At 46.8% G+C, this 24,158-nt stretch overlaps 1 protein-coding gene across 3 annotated transcripts; it reads left to right on the top strand.

Annotated features, from left to right (window-relative positions):
• Positions 1 to 1,554: 1,554 nt before the first annotated feature.
• On the top strand, positions 1,555 to 24,072 carry shc1 (SHC (Src homology 2 domain containing) transforming protein 1). Of its 3 annotated transcripts, none has more exons than XM_076012946.1 (13): positions 1,555 to 1,702; positions 13,909 to 14,073; positions 14,602 to 14,672; positions 15,729 to 15,792; positions 16,713 to 16,832; positions 18,174 to 18,227; positions 18,713 to 18,764; positions 19,159 to 19,285; positions 19,392 to 19,539; positions 20,180 to 20,237; positions 20,414 to 20,530; positions 20,799 to 21,058; positions 21,584 to 24,072. In XM_076012946.1, the coding sequence occupies exons 2-13, from the start codon at positions 13,912 to 13,914 to the stop codon at positions 21,710 to 21,712; spliced, it is 1,362 nt and encodes a 453-aa protein (XP_075869061.1). In that variant the 5' UTR covers positions 1,555 to 1,702; positions 13,909 to 13,911; the 3' UTR covers positions 21,713 to 24,072. The 3 variants fall into 3 exon arrangements, with proteins under 3 accessions (XP_075869061.1, XP_075869060.1, XP_075869059.1); XM_076012945.1 differs by lacking the exon at positions 1,555 to 1,702 and adding an exon at positions 6,373 to 7,037; XM_076012944.1 differs by lacking the exon at positions 1,555 to 1,702 and having other exon boundaries at positions 8,813 to 14,073.
• The last annotated feature ends 86 nt before the right edge of the window (positions 24,073 to 24,158 follow it).

A 24,158-nucleotide genomic window follows, 5' to 3' on the forward strand; every position in this document is an offset into this window, starting at 1 on the left:
CCTTTGCACAAACTCTGCATGATTGAAAACGCCAGAGCCTACCTACCTAGCGTTGTCACTGACCTCATCCATCTGGTCAAGACCACAGTCTACCGTCTTCTGAGGGCGACATCCAGTAGGATAATTTGCCATGTCATGATGCTATAATAAACTCAAACTGCTGCCTTGAACTTGAAACAATGAATTCATTGTACTCACATGGTCTTAGGGATATAGTGGAGCGAGATATTGGCATTATGGACATGCAGCCAACAAATCTGCCTCAACTGTGTGTGTGTGTGTGTGTGTGTGTATACATATATATATATATATATATATATATATATATATATATATATATATATATATATATATATACATATATATATATATATATATATATATATATATATATATATATATATATATATATATATATATGTATATATACACATATGAAATGTGTATATTTGTATATGTCATCTATTGTAAGTGAGAGCAGAGTACAGCAGTTTCTTACAAAACATATTAAGTACTGAGAAACCATTGCATTCTGCAGGGGAAAACAGTATACTGACATTTGGACTAATCATTGGCTCTCAACGCAAAGTGTTCTATATTCATACCTGAAAGCTACATCCTCCAGAGTGTCCAACCAGCTGAGTGAAAATCCCTATTTTAAAAGTGTTACCTCACACAATGTCACAAACTTTCAAAAGATGGAATATGCGTATATGTGTTCCTTTTGACCAGGGATTAAGCATGCAGCCTTGTGTGGAGGACGATGCTATCCTGCCTTTCTTTCACGTTTGTCGTACGACCTACTAGCAACTAAATAAATACATAAATAAACAAATAAATAGATAAATAAATAAACATGAATGTTTCTATTTGTCTTGTTTTGTTTATTTAAAGTACAAATGATGTTTCTGTTTAAAGTGTGCGACCACGAGCGTGAAGTATATAAAAAGCACATATACAAAAAAAACATAAATATCTCGATGTGTAGAATATGAAAGGTGTGGGCGGTAATAAATGATGCACAAGTCAGAAGTGTGTCAGTTTCCCACACAATACACAGAGTGGGTTGAAAATGTTGCTCTGCGCAGAAGAGAGGGAACTACTACTAGTAGTAGTAGGGGCGCTATAGAGGTCACGCAGTCGACGCTGCTGTCTGCGTTTTCACAGGAAAATAATAAATACGCACGCTTATTTCCTGAGCTCGTCCGTTCTGACCTACAGATACACAGACGACCGCGCTGTCGCCCGCAGCTGTTTGCGCCGCAGCGCTTTTGTCTTGCTGTGTAGAGGTTTTGTTTTTGCGTAACCTACAATTGAATGGGCCAGGTGCAAGGCGGGTACACACACACACACACACACACACACAGGTCCGCGCACAAGTCAGGCAGGAGCCGCGGCCGCATGACGTCACCGCTTATTCGCGGAAGTGGCTTGTGTCGTTGCCGTGGCTGAGGGGAGGGGGGGCAGGAGGAGGAGGAGGAAGGAAAGGAAAAGGAGAGGAAAGAAGAAATTAAGAATCCTCTCTCATGAAGTTCGCCGCAACCGAGAGTCGCCCCTAAGTTTAGAGGTTTAGAGGACCGTCGACTTTGTAGACGAGTTTCGATGCGGCCGAGCTTAAGTTTGTGACAGCAAGAAGTCGAGGAGCAACTCGAGGAGAAGGGAGTGAGAGGGAGAGAGAGAGAGAGAGAGAGAGAGAGAGCTGGTAAGTTGCTCGTTAAAAGTTGACCACACTTTTCTGTTTCTTGGTGGGGTGGTAGGAAGTGAATGGTTCAGGGTCGTGTGCTCGACTCTGCCATTGTTGTTGTACACAACACCACAAGAAGTTTTTTTTGGGCGACTTTTATCTGCCCAGCCTCGTTCTTCTCGTTGTTTGCTGTTTTATTATTATGATCATTATGATTATTAATACAACGCTGTAGCTTCCGAAGCTTACTGTAAAGGTGACGCTCACTAGCGGACACACCCGTTCTATTTATTTATCTATCTATTTATTTATTTATTTATTTTAACAAATGTTTAGCGAGTTTGTCCTCGCCGTCGTAGAAGCCCAAAGCCCTACCAAAGACTCGGCGTAGCAGCCAGTTGAGCAACAGCGTGCAGCTGGAGCAACTGTCGAAGCGCTTGAGTTTAGTTGGCTTACAATCGGCAGTGATGAGAAGTCAACCGAGGGGCTTCCAGCTCATGCTTCTTTCCGTAAATGTTGAGGAATATGATTAGTCACAGACTAAAATCCTGATCACGATCGGTACAGTAAATGTGTTTTGACAGGTTTTGTGTTCCAAGTCTTGAAAGAAAATGACTGGTTCCATCTTCAACTTGAAGGCCGCATGTTATACTTATTTTCAAATTTTTAGTTGTCATCACAGTGTAATTTGCAGCGAAGCTGTCTTACGCAGTTTTTAAGCGTTTAAATTTTTTTTCAGAAATCAACAGTTTTAGTTTCCTGCTGTAACTGATGCAGTGTATGTTTTAGCACCCACTTTTTGAAAACAGGAGTAAGCAAAAAGAAAAAGTAACAGTTAAAAAGCTCGGCAGTAAACTTCACTTTTGGAAATTCTATACTTGCTGTATTATATTGTTTTTACCGTCTTGTGATTCCACAAGCGTCACTTGTCAGATAACATGTCATATGATTTTATAATTGCATCTGTTACTACTCAAACTTAAGTTTATGCCAGACATACACATACACACATGCTACATGTTTGTTTCAGCATACACACACACAAATACACATCCTGTTGTGAAATGTGTGTACAGCACAGAACCCCCACTGCATGCGCCACCTTTTCTTTCTTTTTTTTTTGCTGCTACAGAGACATCAGACCGGGGCTTAAAAATCTACTCATATGTGTTAAATTGGGGTCACACTAGCAACCCTCAGTACATCATAAACGAGTGAAGGACAGAGACGATTACGGGAAAGTTTGTGGAATGATTGAGGTGACCAGAAGCAACTGAGCTCGCGACTTGGACTGGACTTATCAGGGTCGACCATGCGGCTCAGATCGGCAGCCCCCTGACACCATATTATATGGTGGAAGTTATCTTCAGTGATGAAACGGTGGCGAAGAGAGGGTTCAATCAACACCTTATTGGAAAGAAAAAAAACCTGGGAGATTCAGACACATGTCAAAACCCAGTCAAAGAAGAGCACACAGACACACAGAAATATACCCACGTTTAAACACACACACACACACACACACACAAACAGAAAGACTGATACAGAATCTGTCAGTCACAGGGTAGCATCTTGGTCACAGCGATGGCACGAAGCGAACCCCACTTGATTAAAATTGGATCTGTCCAATTCTGCCCGAGCCGTGTCAGTGGCCAGTGAAGGCTTTAGTCCTGACTGATGGCACAGTGTGACACTTGTGCCTGTTACAATTTCACTCTGACAGGTGACAGGTGTATGCAGCCATACACTGGCCAACACACACACACACACAGCCAGGTCAGAAATAGACTTTGATTTTTTTTTTTGAGTGTTATTGCTGATATTAGCCTTGAATTAAACTGTTGCTGATACATGAACTCAGCTTGTTAAAGCACACCGGTGGCTCTCTAAGCTGCTTTTAACATCCAGAGTGATGACAGTTACAGGAGCCAGCATGTAGACATGCTATGCTGAGTCTCTTTGCCGGGTGGGTTGGTGGACCGACAAACTGTCTGCTGTGTTTTGTTTGTTTTTTTCAAACAGAGTTGAGTCGCTTGTTTTTGCGTGTATGCATCGTACCTCTGCCGCGTTTCCTCCCACACTGCATAAGGTCAAATGAGACAATAATGAAACTCTTTCACTGTCAGCTCGATGCATATGTTCTTTTGCTCAGTGGTCAAGTGAAATGCCACCACCTACTGTGTTGGCTGTGCATATACAAAGTTCACCAATGCAAAGGCTGACCAGTGACGAGTGCGGTGTAAATCAATTGGGCCTAATGTGAAAATGGACTCAATCAGTCTGGGTTCATGCAAAAGCTGACATTAGCTGTGTTTCCATGACTCCTAGAATTGCGCAAAACCTAATTTTGCACCTCCATCCTCAAAGTGGGATCTCGCAGGACAAGATTTTACGAGAATCACAGCTTATGCGCTTCACACCATTTAATGGAAACACCTGCAAATCGCAATTGTATTTTGGCGAAACTTTAGAAATATCGCTTTTATTTAGCGAAAAACTACAATGGAAAGGCAGTTATTGTAAAACTGGAAGCCACACCCCCCCTTTTCTCTTGCTGTGAGGCCACGCCCTAACCAGCTGTCATCACGTCGTTGTGCCGGATGTGACGTTGAAGCCACAACTCTGCTAATTAAAGTAACTCTACGGTTGGGTTGACACTCGGGCGGGATAGATTCTCATTTCCTGCTCTCTTAGCTGGCTGAGCTCTTATCACATTATCATATCACAGATTGTTACTGCTAGTAAAGTAAATCATCACTGTGTTGATAGTCTTGGGGCAAAGTGCTGTTTTGACTGTCATAGAAGTTTAAAGAGGTTAAAACAAGTTGAGTTAACGTTATTCTGTTGATAGAAATTGGCTTGGGGAAGGAAAAAAACAGGCAAGAAACACCTGACTGGCCAACTGCAATATAAATGAAACCTTCTTTTGATAATCAACAAATTGTTCATTTTTGAAGTAATTTCTTTGGCCAAAACATTTTGTCACGAATTAGCTTCTTTTGTGATTGATTACCGTCATCTTTATTTTGAAATGTTGATGAGAAGCAAGTAATTTACAAGTTTTACTTTAGGCTCTAAGTGATATCGATGAGAATATATACATATATATATGTATATATATATATATATATATATATATATATATATATATATATATATATATATATATATATACATATTTTTTTTTTTTTTTTTTTTTTTTTTTTTAAGTTTTAATTAATGTGGTGATTAATTGGAAAATGCATTTGTTAATTCATCTGTAACTAGAAAAATAACTTAGGGTAAAAGGATTTTAATATTTTACCAAATAATATTGACATAGTAAAATGAAGTAAATGAACATTCTGATCTGGTCTGTGTAGTTGCACAACTTAACATTTTGATTTGGGTTTTTGCCGTAGGAGCAACAACTCCCGGTGCGTTTGTAGTCACACCTGTCTGACTAGAGAAAGTCTCGTTAATAGTTTGCAGTGAAACAGGGAGCAGCCAAGTGCCATTAAGTAACATTTTGATTCCCTGAAGGCTTGTCTTTAAAGGCCCAGTGTGCGGCAGAACGCAGGCGCCTTCTGCCGCATGCTACTAATGTTTCTCCAATGAGCAAATTTCATCCGAGAACTCTTCCCTGCTTGTAAGTCCCTGCTCTCTGATGTCCCGCTCACACCCATGACATTATCACTCACACCCATTTGATCTCACACCTCTCTTATATCAACTGTAATGTTGAGGTGAAAATGACAAGCCCCTGAGCAGAACATGGAGCTGTGCCACTGTATAAGCATGGTGGCACATTATGGTTGTGCACCTCCACGAAGAGTGGCTCTTGATACAAATCTTATTTTTTTATTTATTTATTATAGAACGATTGAAAGCACAGCAGTTACTTTCAGCCACACTGAAACTACCTCATTTTCTCATCCTTTTTATAGCCATAGATCACAACAGTTCACCGACCAACTCAAAGAAGCCGACGTCACAAGAGAAAGTTTGCTCAGCTTGTATTTCCCTTGCAGCAAACGTGTTGTTTATTGCTTAAATGAACCGATTTCTGACTGACGTCGATGCAAACGACAGCCGACAAAGCCTTCCGCCGCGTTCGGCGAGCGGCGGCCCCTGACGACGCGTCACCGCTGTCAGCTTGGCACATTGTATTAAAGCCTGACATGGAACCTTGCGTGAGGAAATAACCGCCTGTGACACCAACCGTTTGAGCTAATAGGAAGTTGTAAATGGGGAGAGGCAGAGAGTGGCAGGAGGAAGGGACTGATGGGAGGAGATTGTGTGGATGTGAGTGTGTGGTTGGGGTGGGTGTGGTTGGGGTGGGTGGGGAGGGGTGGGGGGGTGGTAGTGACACAACCCAAAATAGCCGTCTCACATGTTTGCTATGTGGAGCTAGCAGGACGGGTCTCGCTCTCTCGCTCTCTCGCTCCCTCCCTCCGCGTGTCTGGCCAACATCAGGTTCGCTCTCACCCCTCATTTCTCCAATTTGAGCGGCTGTTTACCGTCTGCAGCCGCCGTTTCCCTCAGCGCCCGTCCTTTTCATCCCCGCCGTCTCTGGTTTGGCACTTTGACGTGCTTGACGACGACTCCCAACTTGAGACAGCCCAGAAGGGAGCAGGTTCAGTGACTCGGGCCTTGTTTACTCATCTCTCTTCTCTTCTTTTTCCTCCTTCGTGGCCTGTTGGTTGTGAAGGCGGGTCGAGGAGCGAGCGGCCGGTCAAATGAGATTACACGCAGCCACACTGTAGTTTAAGAGCAGAGCGCGGATGAGGCCCTGCATTCGTCTCAGTCCATCTCGAGATTGTTTCATCCAATAAAAGCTGACTAGCAGCAGTTACAGCTGACAGTGTTTTTTTTTTTTTTTTTTTCATTTCATCCCTCCCCAACCTCGTGCGCGGAAGCAGAGAGCAGAGAGAGGCAAGCCGAGGCGCAGACGTCCTACACGCGCGCTCGCTCGCTTCCGAGGCCATTCCGTTCATTCCACAGGGTGTGTTTCGACACGCACGCCGCATTGTCGCTTCTTCTCACTCTGCCTCCCCCCTTTTCCGCAACTTCCTTCAAATTCCTGCTCCGCTGTCTCGGCTGTGTGTCAATGTTGTATTTCCGCGCGCCCGAATCCAGCCGGAGGGGGTCCCGTGACCCTTCTCCACAGCTGATCCTGGGCGCAAAGCATGCTGGGAGTCCAAAAAGCAGCTGCGAGCCAAGCGGTCGGAGCGGGCCGCCACCGTGTGCTTGCACGTCTTTGTCGTGTGCGTCTTGTGTGTGTGTGTGTGCCCAAGTGTGCTGACGTGCACTTTGGTGTTTTTAGGGTTACAGACCCGCAGACAGCCTGTGCTGCTGGCCAATGGATTATATGGTAAGACTTCTATATGTAAGAGCCAGACAATGGGAAGCGCACACACTCACAGTGGCAAAGGGTTCGCTTTGTTCAACAGAGACACTTCTCCCATTTTCCAATTGAAAAAATCGAAAATAGAGATTTGGAGATTCTCATCAAAGGCCTTAAATGACAGTGCAAACAAACTGGGGCTGCATAATTCCAACGAGGTCATTTTCAATTTGCTTTGCAAAACTTCTGAAGGATTCTGCTGCCGTTTACAAGAATTCCAGTACTCATAAGTGATTATAGTAATATAAATATTAAATTACATTTTGAACTGAAAAGGTCATTCATTCTCTGCCTGACCCATTTACATGTGTTCTGCAGACAACTGCAGCGTTATTTAACCGACTCCTAACAAAGCAAGGCCTCATATTTTTTGTGCATTATGAAACATAATATATTTTGCATCCCTGCCGGTCCGAGGGGATATTTCTGGCCTCCTCCACATGACACATTGGACCTCTCAAAAAAAAAAACTGCACGTTCGGCAGCAGACCAAAGTTATTGTAACCTCTTCCTGTGAAACTGGAGACCTGAGAGTCGCAGCGCACGATCATGCATTAATAATTATGCAGCCCTGCGTTACTTTAATGTTGCAGTTTTTCACATGACTGTTAACATGAGTCCGGACGAGTTCAGCTCGGTTTTAGAATCAATTCGGGACCTTTATAAGAATTGATTGACTTTGTGATGATATATATCTGATTTTTGCCAGCCCTGCGCCACAGTGTGTGGTGTGTTTCAGTGCCGCTACTGGTGGTGGGCGCCGTCTACGCCATCCCCCTCACCTCAGTCTCTTTCCCGTTTGAATCGCTGTGAGACGAGCGACACTCTGTTCCTCCAACCCCTTATTTCGGTTTCTCACGTCCTCGGCTGAACCCCTTCCGTGTGTGTGTGTTTGTGTGTGTGGCCAAGCGCAGTACTGCAGGGGCTGAATGTTGGGGTGTCATTTAAGGACTCACTCTTCTCTCGTCTGCGCCGGGTTGTTTCTGGGTACTTTTCTTCCTCTTTTTATTTATTTTTTTTAATTCCTTCCCCCACCTCCACTCCCTGCCTCCTATCAGATCTGCCTGGATGTCGGCTTTGATATGCTTCATTTCCACTCATGCACAGTCACCCAGCTGTAAATGGTGCTTCCCTTTTATTAACCTGTCCCTCTTTCACCCTTGAGAGCTCTCGCCATGCAGTCACACAGGAAGTAGTGTTCAAAAAAAAAAAAAATACACCTCCCTGTTTGTGTGCCCGTGTGTGTGTGTGTGTGTGTATCCATTTTCATCAAGGTTATTAAGTGACCTTGGGTCACGCGGGAAGAGGGTGAACCCTCTTCCTCTTCCTCTGCCTCTCTCCATCCTCCCTCTCGCCTCCTCTCTTGCTCTTTCTCAGGTTACCAAACATGAATAAGGGAGGAGCCTTGAACAGCCGACATGGACCACATATTTTCCCCATATAACCCCCCCACCCCTCCCCCCCATCCTTCTTTCCTCCCCTCCTCCTCCTCCTCCTCCTCCGCGTCTCCATCTCCCGTCGGAGAGTGTGCATTAACGTGGAGGGGCGCAGCATCTCCCGGCGCGCGTACACACGCACACACGCACGCCACTAAATGAATGAGGCTGCAGAGAGGAGGTGGGTGGAGGGGGAGGAAACAGGAAGGAGGTAGGATGGGAGGTGGGGAGGGCACAGGCAGCAGCAGTCGCCTGTGTGTGTGTGTGTGTGTGAGTGTGTGTGTGTGTGTGTGTGTGAGGGAGGGAGAGAGAGAGAGAGAGAGAGAGAGCGAGGCGGTAAGAGAGAAAATGAGAGGCAGCATAACCCACCCAGACTGGGAGGAGGAGGGAAGGACAGACAGCGTGATCATCCCCAGAACAGCCAGGAGTGGAAGGGAAGTGGGAGCGAGAGGCAGACGTGAGGGGACACGAGGAGCACAATGAACGCGTGCCATTGTCCACCGGGGCGGCGCTGACTTCTCACAATCTGCCGGAGGAGACTGGAGACACGGAGGAGGGAGGAGAGGAGAGGAAAGGAGAGGAGAGAAGAGAAGAGGAGCTGCCGCCACTGACTTTGTGAATTAATCGAGCGGATCAGAGGAGAAGCACGCTGGTGTTTTTTTTCCCCCTTCCTTCCTTCCTAGGGAGTGGACGGACAAGAGAGAGCCAGAAGAGGGGGAAGAGGAGGAGGAGGAGGAGGAGGAGGAGGAGGAGGGATGACCGGACAGTGGGATGCAGCTCAGACATTAATATGTTCTCGTGTCGGCCCGACTCTAGTTTAGTCACCGCGGATTATCAACTGCATGCGTTTTAAAAGCCCAAAACAAAAAGGGAAAAAAAGAGGAACTACTACGCCCGCCGATTTCTGCTTTTCCATTCATTAGAAACACTGCAAAAGCTCTTGTCGAAACCTGCGGGAAATATTTGATACAGAGTAATTTCACTTAAGACTTTTTGTGTCTTTTGTAGTTGTTGACTCTTTTTTTTTTTCTTTTTTTTTTTTTACTTTTCACTCGTTCGGTTTTCTATTCTCTTTCATTGTATCCTCTACTCTGCAGGACAATCGTTACGTGTTTTCAGCTGCTCCAAATCTTCAGGTTGTTTTTATGCACTTTTATGACTTTGGGTGCGTTGTCTTTTTGTTTTGTTTTTAAATAAGTGCATTGATGGCATTGTTTATACTGTTACTGGGCGCTTGTTTGGAATCAAACCGATAGAGAGTTTTAATCGTCCCTGTTTGGAAGCGCTGCGTGGCGGGTCAGAACTGACGCTGTCAGACTCTGGTCAAACTTTGATCATTTCCTGAAACCTATCGATCGGTCAGCGGAGCCCTCTTTTCCCTCCTGCTGGTTGAAAAAGACGCTCTAATGTGGAGCCACGGATGCAGCGACTAATTGCCGCCTTGTGATTCAGCCGATCAGCCGTCTGTCTGTCTGTCTGTCTGTCGGAAGACTTCTGCGGCTGTTCAGACTTCTGCGTGTGCAGATATCCTCCGCAGGCATCTCGTTTAATGTCTGTTGCCATGGCAACGGGCGGCAGCCGCAGACGGAACGGCATGTAAAGTTGATTCATTGTCCCATATTTTCAAAACTGGTGCTCTTCTCTAGTTGTTGGTGCCAATCTGATCTGAAGCAGCGGACGCGATCAACTTGTGTCCGTGTGGAGTTTTTGGTCTATATCTTAAACAGGCAGTTTTTCTTTCTTTCCTTTATTTATTTCTTTCCTTCCTTTCCCAGGCTGTCTTTGTGTGCGCGGTGCTAGGCAGACTCTGGGCGTCAGGGTTCTTTCAGTTCACCTGTCTCTCCCCCCCTCCCTCCCCTGCTTGCCGTGTTTTTCTTGCTGCTGCGTCTCGTTCCCTTTTGTCCTCATTTCACCTCTTTTTTCTCCCCCCCACGGCAGCAGCTGCCGTCTTTTATCTCCCGAGCTGTGGTGCCACAGCGGGGGTAAGTAAGCGAGCAGATGTAGGAGTTAATCGCTCCCGACTCCGATCTGTACGTACGGCGCAATTGTTTCCACCGATGGCTGCGTGTGCTATGATTAAGACAATCAGTTCCTGTCACTGCCTGCCAGGAGGTGACTCAGGATTTCTTGTTGTGTAGACGGAGGGTCATCACCTCTGCAGTCACCTGACCTACCCTGTGCACTGAGACACCCTTGTGCACTACCTAGACGGTGCATTTTCAGTCCTTTCTTGAAGTGCCGCTCCAGCCTAGTGGGTTTATCAGGCCGGAGTGCGACGGACCCTCGTGTTTGTCCCCGCACGTTCTTTGATTGTACACGCGTTGTGGGTCTCTCTTGTGACTTTTGCAGCCAAACTTCACAGCTTTCCTGGAGACCATCCCAGCGTGTCTGGCACAGCGCGTTCACGGGACTGGATCTTCCGATGGTGCTTCTTTTGGCCAAGACCAGATGGACGACTAGCTGGAATTGCTAGACGCTCCCTCTGCGGTGCTAGACTGGTGTAGGCGACTGTTCTCCTCTGCCATGCGTTCAGTGCCCACTGCAAGCTGGCCCCTTGCACTTCACACAGAGTTGTGTCCCGGTAAAGTTAGCTGTCAGGGTGTGGGCGGCAGGGGAAAGAAGAAATTCACGCATCGCTCGGCTCGTCCGTGACACGCTGACGCCAAATACCCACCTTTGACAAGGTTGCCTAAGTGGTTGTGGTGAGGTGCGTGCGACCCTTGTTCTCCTCGAAGGATAAACAGCCAGGAGATTGTAAATATGACAGGTGCTTTGTTAGTGTCAGTGTGGGCCGGCGGACCTTCTGCACGGCTGTAGGTGTAGCCCAGCTTCCTGTTGAGCTCAGGCTGCGGTGGATGACTGATTCTTGACGTTTGAGAGACTTTGGAGGCGACTGTTAATGTAAACGGACTGTTGTTTGCCTTCGAGATTGGTCTATGCAGAAAAAACGAGATGATATATGGTGCTCGAACAGTAATTTGTTGTCCAACGGAGTGCTAACCTGCTGCTTGATAAGCACTGCCTTAGATAAGGAAGGGGAGGCGGCTCCAGTACACAACAACCTGACTTGTTCATATCACACGGGGCTGTGTCAGCGCTCCTCTCTCAGGTACCTGGCTGCAATCTGGGGCTTGTTCTTGGAACAAGGTGGGAAGGTAAAGAGCAGGGGATAAAACCACACAGACGGAGAGCGGTTCCGACCGAGCTCTCACCCAGCTGGGTGAATGAGTTCCGGCTCCGACGAGCCGCTAGCACCATTCAGGGAATCCTGGGTTAGGGAGTACAAACCGGACCATTCAAGTCCCATAACCATCACAGCAAGCCCACCGGTAGTCATCGTCAGCCAATGACCTACATTCTCTCCAGTGTTACATCACCACTGTGCTACTGCCGTGTGCATCACTGTACCAGACACGGACAAGATCTCAGTATCAGACTACCGCTATCTAATGGTGCTCCATTAAGGGAAACAAAAAACGAACATCTTTACCGAGGTTGCCATTCTTATCAAACACACTTGAACCGAGGCAGCCTCACTTCTTTTAGCCATATCAGGAACTTCAGTCAGGAACAGGCCCAAACACTGCGGGCCCCGTTTTGAATACTACACTTTCTTTCTTTTATATTTCTTTTATATTGATGTCGAGACTGCTCAACATGGCCGGCCTCTAGTCGACCCCCACCAGCGCGAGACAGAGAGGCAGAGAGGCGAGGCTGACCTTTTTGAACCTTTCGTGCTGCTTAAACGGGACAGCCTGGAGAACGGGCGAGCAGACGAGGGAGGGGGCGAGGGGGAGATCGTCTGGAAGAGGCGGGAGGAAGTGGTGGCGCGCGAGAAGGCGGAGGCGCTGGAGAGGCAGAGGCTGGCTGAGTACATCGTGTGGAGGAAGCGTGAGGACTTCCAGGAGAGGCGCGAGGGCAGGGAGAGGACGGGGAGGAAGGGTGCGGAGAAAGGCGGCGAGGCCGCTCCCGAGGTGATCTGGAAGAGGAGAGGCGAGGAGGAGGAAGAGGAGGAGGAGGCGGCAGGGAGGGAGAGAGCCAGTGCCATACAGAGAGGACATGAAATCATTTGGAGGAAGAGAGAGAGGGAGTGAGAGAAGAGTGGAGCTTTGAAAGAAGGAAGGAGTGCTGTTTGGGATAGTAGCCATACATCAGTAGTGCTCTGGTCTTAAGCAGCTCTGCAGGTACTCACTGTCAAATCAGCCCACTGGAACCTCGCACGTGTGTGTGTGTGTGTCAGTGTATCACTGTGTGTGTGTGCGTTTGTGTGCTATATTCCTCGCGCCGCCCTCGACGGCCGCAAACAGGATTTTTTACGGGACTTTTCTCGAGCCGCCGAGGGGAGTCGCCTCGCACGCACGCACGGCGACAGACGCACACCCAGATAATCTTAAAATACGGCGGCAGGAAGCTCGCCTGGCGTGCGCGTTGAATACACCACGCGAGCGCAGCCAAGGCACGCACGGCGGGGGCGGCCGTTGAGAGACAATCACTTGTGGCGGATTCTTCACGGTGCTGGCGACAGCCGCGTAGCTGGCCTTCACTCAGTAGGCCATTAAAGCCGGGGGACAATATACTCCCAGATATTGTTTTACACTCTGGCTGAAGCCCCAGGATGAACACTGGCAGTAGCCTCAAGACTGGGAGCGCAGCTAAAATGCGTGCAGATCCCAACGCGCGCTCGATCGCGACATGATTTCCAATGGTGCACTAAAAACTAGAACTTTTTCACTTTTCCACTGGGTCTCCTGTCGGCTCCCACCGACCGTTTCTCCCCGCGACTTTCTCACCCGTCACTGTGGGAAGAGTTGTTTTACGAACGGTGGATGATGGACGCAGATGGGACGGGTCCATCCTTTCCGAAAGAGAAGCGTTGAGCGGCGAGACGAAGACGGCGTGATCGCTCGTCGAGAGAATCTTTTGCGCAGACTAAAGAACTGATGCTCAGAATGGAGCTCGTTCCCAAAACCAAGTACACCCACTTCCGCAGCGAGTCGCTGAGCTCCGCCGACGAAACCACCTCCAATCCCTCCTCGTTCCCTCCCTCCAGCCCGGCCACGCCCCTCACCCCCTCCCCCGGCCTCCCCACCTCCTTCTCCTCCTCGTCCCTCACCCCCATCCTGCCTCCCTCCTCGCCCCGGCCGGCCGAGAACAGCCCCACCACCCTCTGCTCCTTCTTCCCGAGGATGGGCTCCCTCCGCTTGGGCGTCTCCGCCACTCTCCTCCCAGGACTCAAGGCGTCCAGCAGGCCGCCGCCTCAGCGGCAGCAACGACCTCTGCCCCTCCAGGCCCCCGTGGAGTCCTCCGGGGATGAACGGAGCAGCTCCAGCTCCTCTCCCCCTCTCCATCACCCGCTCCCTCCTCTAACCGCTCCCTCTCCCCCTCCCCGACCGCCCCTGCAGGACATGAACCGGCTGGGAGGGGCGTCCAGGAGGGCCCGGGTGGAAGGCGGGCAGCTGGGCGGCGATGAGTGGACGCGCCACGGCTCCTTTGTCAACAAGCCCACCCGGGGCTGGCTGCACTCGGACGGTGTGGTCAGCACGTCGGGCGTTGCCTACTCCGTACGGGTGAGTGACCACACACCAGCAGCCGAGTCAGAAGTGTCTCCTTCATATCATGACTCACGTTGGAGTCTCAATAAGTTGGATACCTGAAAAGTCTCCACGACTCTTTGTTACTGCAGTTGTTTGTATTTATTAAATGTTTTCAGTGTGACCTTATAACAGTCAGCCTGTCACCATTCAGATGAATTAGAGAACAGGAAATCTTCACAATGTAAACCCTTAATAATAAACCCACACTACCAGTCAAAAGTTTGGACACACCCTATGAATTTAACGTCTCTTCTTTCATTCTCATGACTTCATGACTGTTGACATTGCAGTTTCTCGCTGAAGGCATCAAAAGTACCTATGGTCACACATGGAATTATGTAGGAAACAATAAAAGTGTAAAATAAGTCGTAACACGTTTTGTGTTTCTGAAAGCGCGACAAGGATCACACCGCTTTCTCTCTCTCTGTTTCGGCCCAATGAGGCTGTTGATGAAGGAAATGTACTGACGCTAACGCTGCCGGCTTCCTGTTTCCCGGCCAGTACATGGGGTGCGTGGAGGTTCTGCAGTCGATGCGAGCGCTGGACTTCAACACCAGAACTCAGGTCACAAGGTGAGGCCGCACACGCTCGCTCGGCTGCCGCGGCTCTCGACTCTCGAGTCTAGTCTGTGTCTGTGGGGGCGTCACGCTCGCCGCATGGTTAAAGGTTACATTTACAGAAATGTCGACCCGCCTGCCCCCCCACCCCGGAACACTCGCCTCACACGTGCACTTTTGCAGCTTGCTCTGTTTTTCCACATCCACTGTGTGATGCGCTTGCTCTATTGTTTCTGCCGTACTACAAGTGCATGCGCGTGTATGCTTTTCCCACTACCGAAATTAGAGTGTTCTGGAATCCTGGTGGCTTCCATCTGGTTTGTGCTGCACAGTCGGACCAGTGAATCCAATAAGATGCTACAGATTCTAAAGCTGAACCGTGTGAGGCGAGCGCTTTAATGGCAACACTTAGAACTGGCATTGTTAATGTTTCTCTTTTAAAACTCTTTATTTGTTGTCATCACATTTCGTTCACACATATTGTACATATTGTTGCAATCTACTGTGTATAGAAATGACAACATTTTTCGACACGATGTGAGTAAACGTACCACCCACTAGCATGTGTTTCCATTTCCCCTAGAATTGCGCAGAACCTAAATATCGCAATAAAAAAATGGTAATGGAGACCTAAACTTCCAAAAACGAAACTCCTCAAATATGGCTCAAACCGGTTTTGACGCTCTCATGAGGTGGTTTTTCAGACCATGTTATGTTTGGACAGAGGAGGAGACTGAATATTTTTTTTTACAAGTAATCAAAGACAAAAATATAATAACCAACAAACTTAAACGTAATTCTTGGAAAATCTCATCCCTCGAAATTTTATGAGAATTACGTTTTTTGCACTGCACACCATTCAAAGGAAACACCTACAAATTGCATTTGTACTTGCGAAAAATCTCAAGCTCATAACTGTAAGAATGAAAATAAGAAAATCTAATTTCATAATTCTATTTTCCCCCTTATCAAGGTCTCCATCTTTCTCAATATTAACTAGAAACAAACACCCAATGAAAAAGTGAGGAAGAAGAAAGAAAAAAAAAACCTAAATGTTTGTTAATGTTCCAGGGAGGCGATCGCCGTGGTGTGTGAGGCCGTGCCCGGAGCCAAAGGAGCCCAGCGCAGGAGAAAGGTACACACAAAGCACACTATAGCGCGTCCACCCTCACTGGACATTATTTATTTATGTGGCTTAAGTGGGCGGCAGCGGGGGAAGGTTTTTCTGGATTAGACCTAGATTTAGCTCTGCCATCCACTACTGCAGGTTAGCCACATGCGTTCCCCTCCCATTGAAAAACACACACAAGCGTATGTTGACCCGACCTCTCGGTATAATAATAACACACAACTCGTCCATTTTCAGCAGTCTGCCAAAGGGTCTCTTGGTTTTTGTGGAACCAGCAGGAGCATCCGTGGATTAACAGACGGCCACCAGGCTGCTGTTTTACAGGCTTACGCACTTAGTGCTGAACTAGAAACGTCTCACCAGGCAGCCTGTAAAAAACGGGCCTGTTATTGTGAGTTGAGTTTTTTGACCGTGGAATGTCTGGCAGTGCTGCACACCAGACAAAACACTTTTAGGACTCAAACCAGAATAGAGCGACGCGGTCGGGTCCGTCTGATCGGGGAGGGCCAGGGTTCACGCGGCCGAGCGCGTGCGCCTCCTTGCGCCCGACGCTGTTCCCCTCGCAGCCTCTGCCAGGTGCTTGTGGAGAGGACATGGGTCAGAGCGGCGAGAACAGGCGGAGGGTTGCGGACAGCTCATCTCCAGTAATGCCGTCTGCCAACTCCGCTGTCTCTCCTCTCCGCTGGTCACAGTTGTTGGCCTTGGAGACGGGGATCGCTTTCACAACTGCAGCTGTTCTCCCACTTTCCCGCACATATACACCCACATGCCCGCGCGCAGCCAGCGAGCACTCGACAGGCTGCGGTGCCTCGTAGCGTTAAAATACAAGATGATACTGACAGAAATAGCAATATTTTTGGGGGGGTCTGTTTCTCTCGGTTCGTTTCTGTCTCTTATTTTTGAATCCCACTTGTTGCCCTTTGCAGCCCACCTCTCGATGTCTGACCTCCATCCTGGGAAAGAGCAACCTGCAGTTTGCCGGCATGACAATCAGCCTGACCATCTCGACAAGCAGCCTCAACCTGCTGGCCTCTGACTGCAAACAGGTGAGACTGAAGAGGGTTGACCCTCCCCCAACGGAAGATGATTCTGCAAAGCAGGCACACGCTGACCTCGGCTGCAGACAGAGTTCAGCCGTGCTAAATATCGGGAAATCCTTCAGTGCGGCTAAGTTATGTGTTTGAGCAACGCACATTTGCGAAATGTGACTTCACAGGACGCACAAGGGCTCTTTTAACGGCCGGCTCAAGTCTGTGCAACAGGATGCAGCAAAAAAAAAAAAAAAAAAAAGAAAAGAAAAAAGTCATTTTGTTGTAATTACTCCCCCAGCCAATCAGAGACAGAAACTCTGATGCAGGTTGAAGGTGAATTATCAGTGTCATTGTCAATTTCTTTTTAATATTTATATATGACTGAAATCTTAACCTACAGAGTCCCCCGGGGTCATGGAAAACCTGGGAACTTTTTTTTAGGTCTGGAAAATTATTGGAATTGTGTAAAATCACTGACTGAGCAGAATATGAGAGTTGACGATGCTACGGCTCCATGAACAGAATTAGCCTGGCCGACCAGCTCGTGTGGGAAACAATAAAAGTGTAAAATTGCTAAAAACAATTTTATATTTAAATTCTTCAAAATAGCCACCTTTCATAAGAAGCATATTTAGAGTTATTTAACATGTTTTTATTTGCTGCATAATTACTTAAATCTTACTCATATATTTGATGTTATCAGTATCAATCTGCCGTGCAGAAAGTTGTAAACATTAAAAAAAATTGCATGAGAAAGTGTGTCTAAACTTTTGACTGGTAGTGTATTTATCACTAAATATTATCATTTGATCAGTTGTGTTTTCCAGTTCTCAGGGAGCTTCCTCCCTTTGTTTGCCTTTGTTCTTCCGATCGCCTCTTCAACCAGCTCAACCACTTCAGTGCAGCGTGTCGAGACGCCATCACAGCTCTGGAGTCCTTTATGCTTCTAAACGATGCTTTTTGCTTCTGTGGGGGAGGTCGGGGTGGGGGCGTTGCTCAATTAGTGCACGCCGAGCCACAGTGGGGGGAGGTGAAGTACGCCGTGCACATCCATCCATTCATAAAAAGAAGCCCCATGGGCGCGGAGGGCGTCCCGAGTCCTTATTGATCCGTCGTGGGCGGTCTTTGGACACCCTTAAGATGTTCCATCCGTTTGTCCCCACTCCAATGTATCTCCGCTGCAGTTGACGCCACTCGGCTTGGAGAACAAAGCACTTCCCTCCGTAATGGTTCCGCATTTGTCCCTCCATCCACACGCTTTCATCTCACTTCCCACATGCGTCACGTCACCCACATTCTCTCCTCTTGTCTTCCCACTCCTCTCGTTTCCTCTCCCTGTCCCTGTTTTCTCCGCAGATAATTGCCAACCATCACATGCAGTCCATCTCCTTCGCTTCTGGAGGAGACCCAGTGAGTCACCCTACACACACGCTCTCTCTCTCTCTCTCTCTCTCTCCCTCTCTCTCTCTCTCTCTCTCCCTCTCTGGTTTTTCCGCCTTCCCTCTTTCTTCCTGACTCACTCTTCCCTTCTCTCTCTGTGGCAGCGTGAACCCTAATCTGGCCCCTCGCCATCAGTTTTCATCTTTCATTTCCTTCCTGTCCTCTGTCATTGTCTGCTCCTTCTAATGTCCCTCGCTCCATTTCTGCCCTGTTGTTCTGTGATTCCCCTCCTCTCAGCTCCGACTCACGACTCCCTGTCCGTCCTTTGTTGGCCAAACGTGTCTTTTTTAAACTTTTGTCGCGTCTGAAAGAATGCTGCAGCTCCTGCTCTGTGTACTTTTTTCCTTCTTTAACTTTTTTTTTAACAAACTTTCTATCCTTAATCAGCCTTTTTATTCCTCCCAAATCGCCCCCTCCCTCCTTACCTTCTAACTGTGTTACCCTGTCCTTCTCAGGATACGGCAGAGTACGTAGCCTATGTGGCCAAAGACCCAGTCAACCAGAGAGGTGAGAAAAAGCAGCATCTGACAGCGTTTGAGAAAAAAACGTCCTGCTTGGGAGAGAAGAAAAAGAGGCTCCCATCTCTCAGCATAATTCTTTGGGGTGCATGACTTCTCTCAGTCAGTTTTCTACTCTCAGCAAATAGCGTAGATAAATACATTAAGCTGTTTAATTTAAAACTCAAAGGGTCTCATTAAATGTCAGTGGCCTTTCTATCCTTTTAGTCCTCACTGGACTGGACACACTGATTTACACCAAAGCAGTGTGTTCCAACTACAGCAAATAATGCATACACAGCTAAGTAAGCTTAGAAATTAATATAGGCGCTACATTATTATTGTTTTTACTTTATGTGCGGTATTGTTTCTACCAGCATTTAAAACTGCTTCTGTACTACCAGCTTGCCATATCTTGGAGTGCTCGGAGGGTTTGGCCCAGGAGGTAATCAGCACCATTGGTCAGGCTTTTGAATTGCGCTTTAAGCAATACCTGAAGAACCCCCCCAAGCTGGTCACTCCTCATGACAGGTAAATATGAAAAATCTCCCAAATTACCCCAGGCGTCAGCATGTGTCCCTAATGCGTCTAATCCGTCCGCTAATCTGCTTTGTGCACCCCCCACCACCTCTCTCAGAATGGCTCCGTTTGATGGCTCAGCATGGGAGGAAGAGGATGATGAGGCTCCTCCGCCTCCCGATGTCCCTTACTACAATAATTTCCCAGGAAAACAGCCTCCACCTGGTGGGCTGATTGACATGAGGACTCGTCCAGGTGCTACGCTGGTGAGTTCCAAGAGAGCTGTTGTTGAAAACGGAGAAAAAGTTGACAAAATTAGACTTTCTATGTGGCAAAATCCTCAGTATTTTTTCAGTTTGAACATTTATCAGTTAAACATTTTTCCTATTGAATTTCTTCATCCAGTTAGCTTTTGCATTTCACTTTTTTAAACTGGTTTATTCGACATAAAAGCTGCAGGCACTGACAGTTGTAGACATCAAATGAAGAGTTAAAATGGCATTGTTAGCCCTGTGTGGAATTGTCCTCTGACTGTAATGTACACACATTTTTCAATTATTGAAATCATGTGTTATTAATAATTTGGAAAGAAAATAGTTTATAATAGTATATAAAAATTTTTTCAAATTTTTTATTCATTTATTTCCTTTTGATTTTGGTAGTTTCAAGGAGATCATGATTACATGAGTCTCGCTGAGATTTGACACTTATAAGGGCCTTTAATAATAGAAGCAACAAATGATTGAGGAAATCTGAGCTCTAATCCAGCTGGGGTTTCTCACGTTCGGATGGACCCATTGTTTCTTTGGCCTATTGTTGTCCCTCCTATTTCTGTACGAAACACTGGGCCGTGCTCGCATGTGCTGTAATCTACTTGTTTTATTTTTTGTACCTCTGTGTCTGCAGCCGTACGGACAGCCGGGCCAGAACGACATTCACAAGCAGCCGCTGCCGCCTCTTCCAGGTGAGCTGCGATGCCTCCAGCGCGCCTGTGTTCCGCTCTGTTAGTCACGGCAATTAGTCATTGCCGCGCTGCCTTTTGTCTGCTCTCCTTAAAGAGCGTGTTTTTATCTCTGCGGCGGGTCAAGAATAAACAGAAAATGTAATAGTCAGGAACACTCTGCTTCTTATTTTCCCAAGTTGGAGCCAAAGAAGGGGGAAGGGAGCTGTTTGATGATCCGTCTTACGTCAACGTGGACAAACCCCGCCTGCAAGCTGCTGCCAATGGAAATGTTAATAGGGATGCTTTTGACATGAGTATGTTTCTTCTTAAATCTGTTCTTTTGAGATTAATGTTCTTTTTATTGCGAGTGTGATTGGAATCCCGTAAAGCTTTGGAGAAAAACAAACACTTTTACTGTGTTACACAAAACTGTCAGAAACCACTTTGGTTTCCCCAGACCATTAGTTTAGCTCGTCAGTCGAAAAAGTCTGCCAGAAATCTATTTCCCTTTCCTGTGTGAATGGACTTGCTCCTGAGAGATTCGCCAGAGACGCACGCTAAATCAAATGTCGGTATTTTTAGAGCCTTTTGACGACGCCCTGGGGGTTGCCGGGCACAGCGGCCCCGGTTCTGCGATGGCGGCGGCGCCCCCCCTCGTCCAGCAGCTGCAGTGCGAGGCCTGGTTCCACGGCGGCCTGAGTCGCAGGGAAGCCGAGAGGCTCTTAACCCGGGACGGCGACTTCCTGGTGCGAGAGTCCGGGACCACGCCCGGCCAGTACGTCCTCACCGGACAGCAGGGCGGTCAGGCCAAACACCTGCTGCTGGTGGACCCGGAGGGAGTGGTGAGTCCGGGGGGAAGGAAGATGTGGGCGCGCAGCATCTTTTAGCGGTGTCAAACTCGAACACACAGTGAGCCAAATTTTAACTCTTGGACAAAGTCGTGGGCCAACATTGATATTTTCCTCCAGATATAATATTGAACCTTTTTACACGGACCCCAACAAGTTTTACTTCAACCTGATTAGGGAACAAGCAAAGCTTAATAATGTACAATAAATAAATAAGAAAAACTAATAATTCATATTGCACACATGCAAAATTGCAAAATCACATTTCAAATTATAATAACTCATCAAAATAAAGTCATAATAATATCCTTCAATGAACGTCCTGTCCTGATTGAGCAGAGCCTTCTGGGATTTGTAGTAATTAGCAGTACGTGTGCTGTATAATAGCGGCAGGCCAGCTCTAGCAGTGACTTTGTGTTGCCAAATATAAGTACACTGCGGGCCAAATTTGGCCAGGGTTTGACACCTATGTTTTATGCCATATTTGGCTTGAATATTTATTTATTTTTGTCCTCTCAGGTCCGCACAAAAGATCACCGGTTTGAAAGCGTGAGTCACCTGATCAGTTACCACATGGACAACAGACTCCCCATCGTCTCAGCTGGCAGCGAAGTTTGCTTGCAGCAGCCGGTGGAGCGCAGAGCCTGACAGTGAAAAGCCGCCATCCGACACAGCAGCGCTGCCGCGGCCGACGTTTTTCACGCATTGCGGTAACGCGAAGCGACACTACAGACACAGCATTACACCACCAGACTGCACATGCCTATATCTTCACAAAGAACGCAAAGCAAACAAAAAAAAAGGAAGAAAAAAAATCTCCAGTTTCTCTGCAAAATCACGCATTCACTGCTGTTCCATTGCTGCTTGCCGTCGATTTCCCCAAAGGTCAAATTGTGACCCCTGGCCACATCAGGCACATCCCTCCACATGGAGGAGCACTGCTGCAACTTCCCAACGGCTTAACTGTGAACGAGGGCGGAGCCTATCGCTTCTTTCAGGACGGGGTGGAAACCAAATGCAAAGTTGTTGTTTTTTTTTTTTTTTAAATAAATAAATAAATCTTTGTCAGTGACTATGGGAAAACAAACAAAAACACTTCACTAATTCAATGTTTTTTTTTTCTATAAAAATGTGGAAGAGAGAGATGACAAAGGAAGCATAAATGGGACGAGGAAAGACTTTTTCACCGCTTCAAAGATGCGTTTTTTATTTTCCTTCAGGGAAAGGATTCCCCACTTGAGACTATCGCTGGAGCATTCAAGGCAAAAAAAAAAACAAAAACAAAAAAACGAAAACAGAAACCGCTCCTGGTGGTTGTGTGTTTCTCAGATTGTTTCTGGCTCACACATGAACTCTCTCAGTCACTGGAGCGCTTCAGCTGGAAACCTGATTGAAACTGTAGTATTTCTGTCCTGGGAGTATGCATAAATGAGTTTGCTTCCAATCGAATCAGGAGGGCCACCAAACCCCAACCAACTCTCATGTAAGGACTTGTGAACTGTGATCCCAGAGTGACATGGACGAAAGCCTGTATGCAAACCTGGGGCCTGCTATGCCAATGACCTTCATTGTTTTCTTGGTTTTTGTTTGTTTCTATATGTTTTTTTTGTGGGGGGAGGGCGTTAAAGGATGATCAACAGCTGCATCCGTCAAACACACACACACACACGCACACACTTTTTGCACTCACCGTTTACCACGCCAAAGAACATCAGCTTGGTCACTTCAGACAGCGAGAGCCAATAATCTTTGTCTACTCGCTGCATTGCAAACAAATTTACATAGAGAGAAATGCACGTCACAAAGGTCCCTTTTGGAAGATGGGGGCGGAGGAGGGGAGGGGGGTCATCTGTGTAATTTTTGCCGGTATATATTATTTAACGGTGAGACAGTAAGCGTGATTTAATGTGTTGACGTCATCCACAAACTAGTACAATCTGAGAAGCAAAGGAGCAGGTCAGTCATCCAACCTGTTGCTTCTCGTGGATTCTTAGTACCTGTTTGCGTTGACAATCTTTGGATTCAATCTTGAGTACGTTTTTCTTTTGTAGCGAAAGCAACAGGAGGTAAGCCGGGAGAGCAATGAAAGATGAACTGGCGTCCACAGTGTTCTTCCACCTCTCCATAAGTGGTGCAACATTGGCAGCAAGAAATGAACTGTCCTCATTGTTGTGATGTTGAATTTTAAAACAGTGGGAATAATTAAACTTTTTTTTAATTTTTTTTTAAGTGAAAACTTGTGTCAAATGAAGCGGTTTTGGGACTCACTTAAATGTAAAGGACATGCGTGTGTTTGGAACGTCGCTAAACGTCGAACTGTTGAAACCAAATGTTTTTCCTCTGTGTGCTATTTTCACAACTTGTAAAGATTTCGGGGGTTGGGGCGGAGGTGAAACTTCAAACAGCTGTTTCTTCCTCCTTTTTCCTTTCACTTGGTTCATGATGACGTCGTTTGTTATTTTAATCGTGCCTTCTTTCTTCAATGCAGTCCCGTCACTTCAGTGCAGTCACCTTATGTACTTAAGTCAAGCGTAGTCGACAACAGGAAAATCTTATACACAAAGCCTCTCAGTTAAAAAAAACGACAAAAAAAAAAAACAAAGACACTGCAAAAACGACACTCCACTCACTCACACAAACACACACATGCGCAGATCCAGTGATGGCAATCACTCCTCTGATGCACATTCTTGCATTCAGCTTATAGTCACAGATACTTGATGTCACCATTGGAGGGGGATTGTTTCTCCAGCATCTGTAAATAGCAATGTTTTGGGTTTTTTGTTTGTTTGTTTTGGTTTTTTTCTGGACTGCTTGGATTCTTGTTTTCAAAGTTGTAATATTTAATGACTTGGTTTATGAGGAAAAAAAAAAAAAAGAGCCAGCGCCACAGCAGCTCTTGTCAAAGCCATTTGCCCTCATTGCAAATTAAATGTGTGTGGTCTTTCAACCAAAACATTAAGTGTTAACTATAAATCGGACCCCAACTTGGGCTCACATGTTAAAAATATATATATATATATATACACACACACACACACACACACACACTAGAGAGGCAGCTGGGTTGGACAGGTGCTCACACACTGCCTGT

This window comes from Nelusetta ayraudi, unplaced genomic scaffold (genome assembly GCF_046127955.1).
Source record: "Nelusetta ayraudi isolate G7.1 ecotype Tasmania unplaced genomic scaffold, CSIRO-AGI_Nayr_v1 ptg000136l, whole genome shotgun sequence".
NCBI classification, from domain to species: Eukaryota; Metazoa; Chordata; class Actinopteri; order Tetraodontiformes; family Monacanthidae; genus Nelusetta; species Nelusetta ayraudi.

Coding starts and splice junctions, on each gene's coding strand:
- shc1 (XM_076012944.1), top strand. CDS start 13,447: ATGCTCAGAATGGAGCTCGTTCCCAAAACCAAGTACACCCACTTCCGC. Junction 14,673..15,728: donor ACCAGAACTCAGGTCACAAG/GTGAGGCCGCAC, acceptor TTAATGTTCCAG/GGAGGCGATCGCCGTGGTGT. Junction 16,833..18,173: donor TGGCCTCTGACTGCAAACAG/GTGAGACTGAAG, acceptor TTTTCTCCGCAG/ATAATTGCCAACCATCACAT.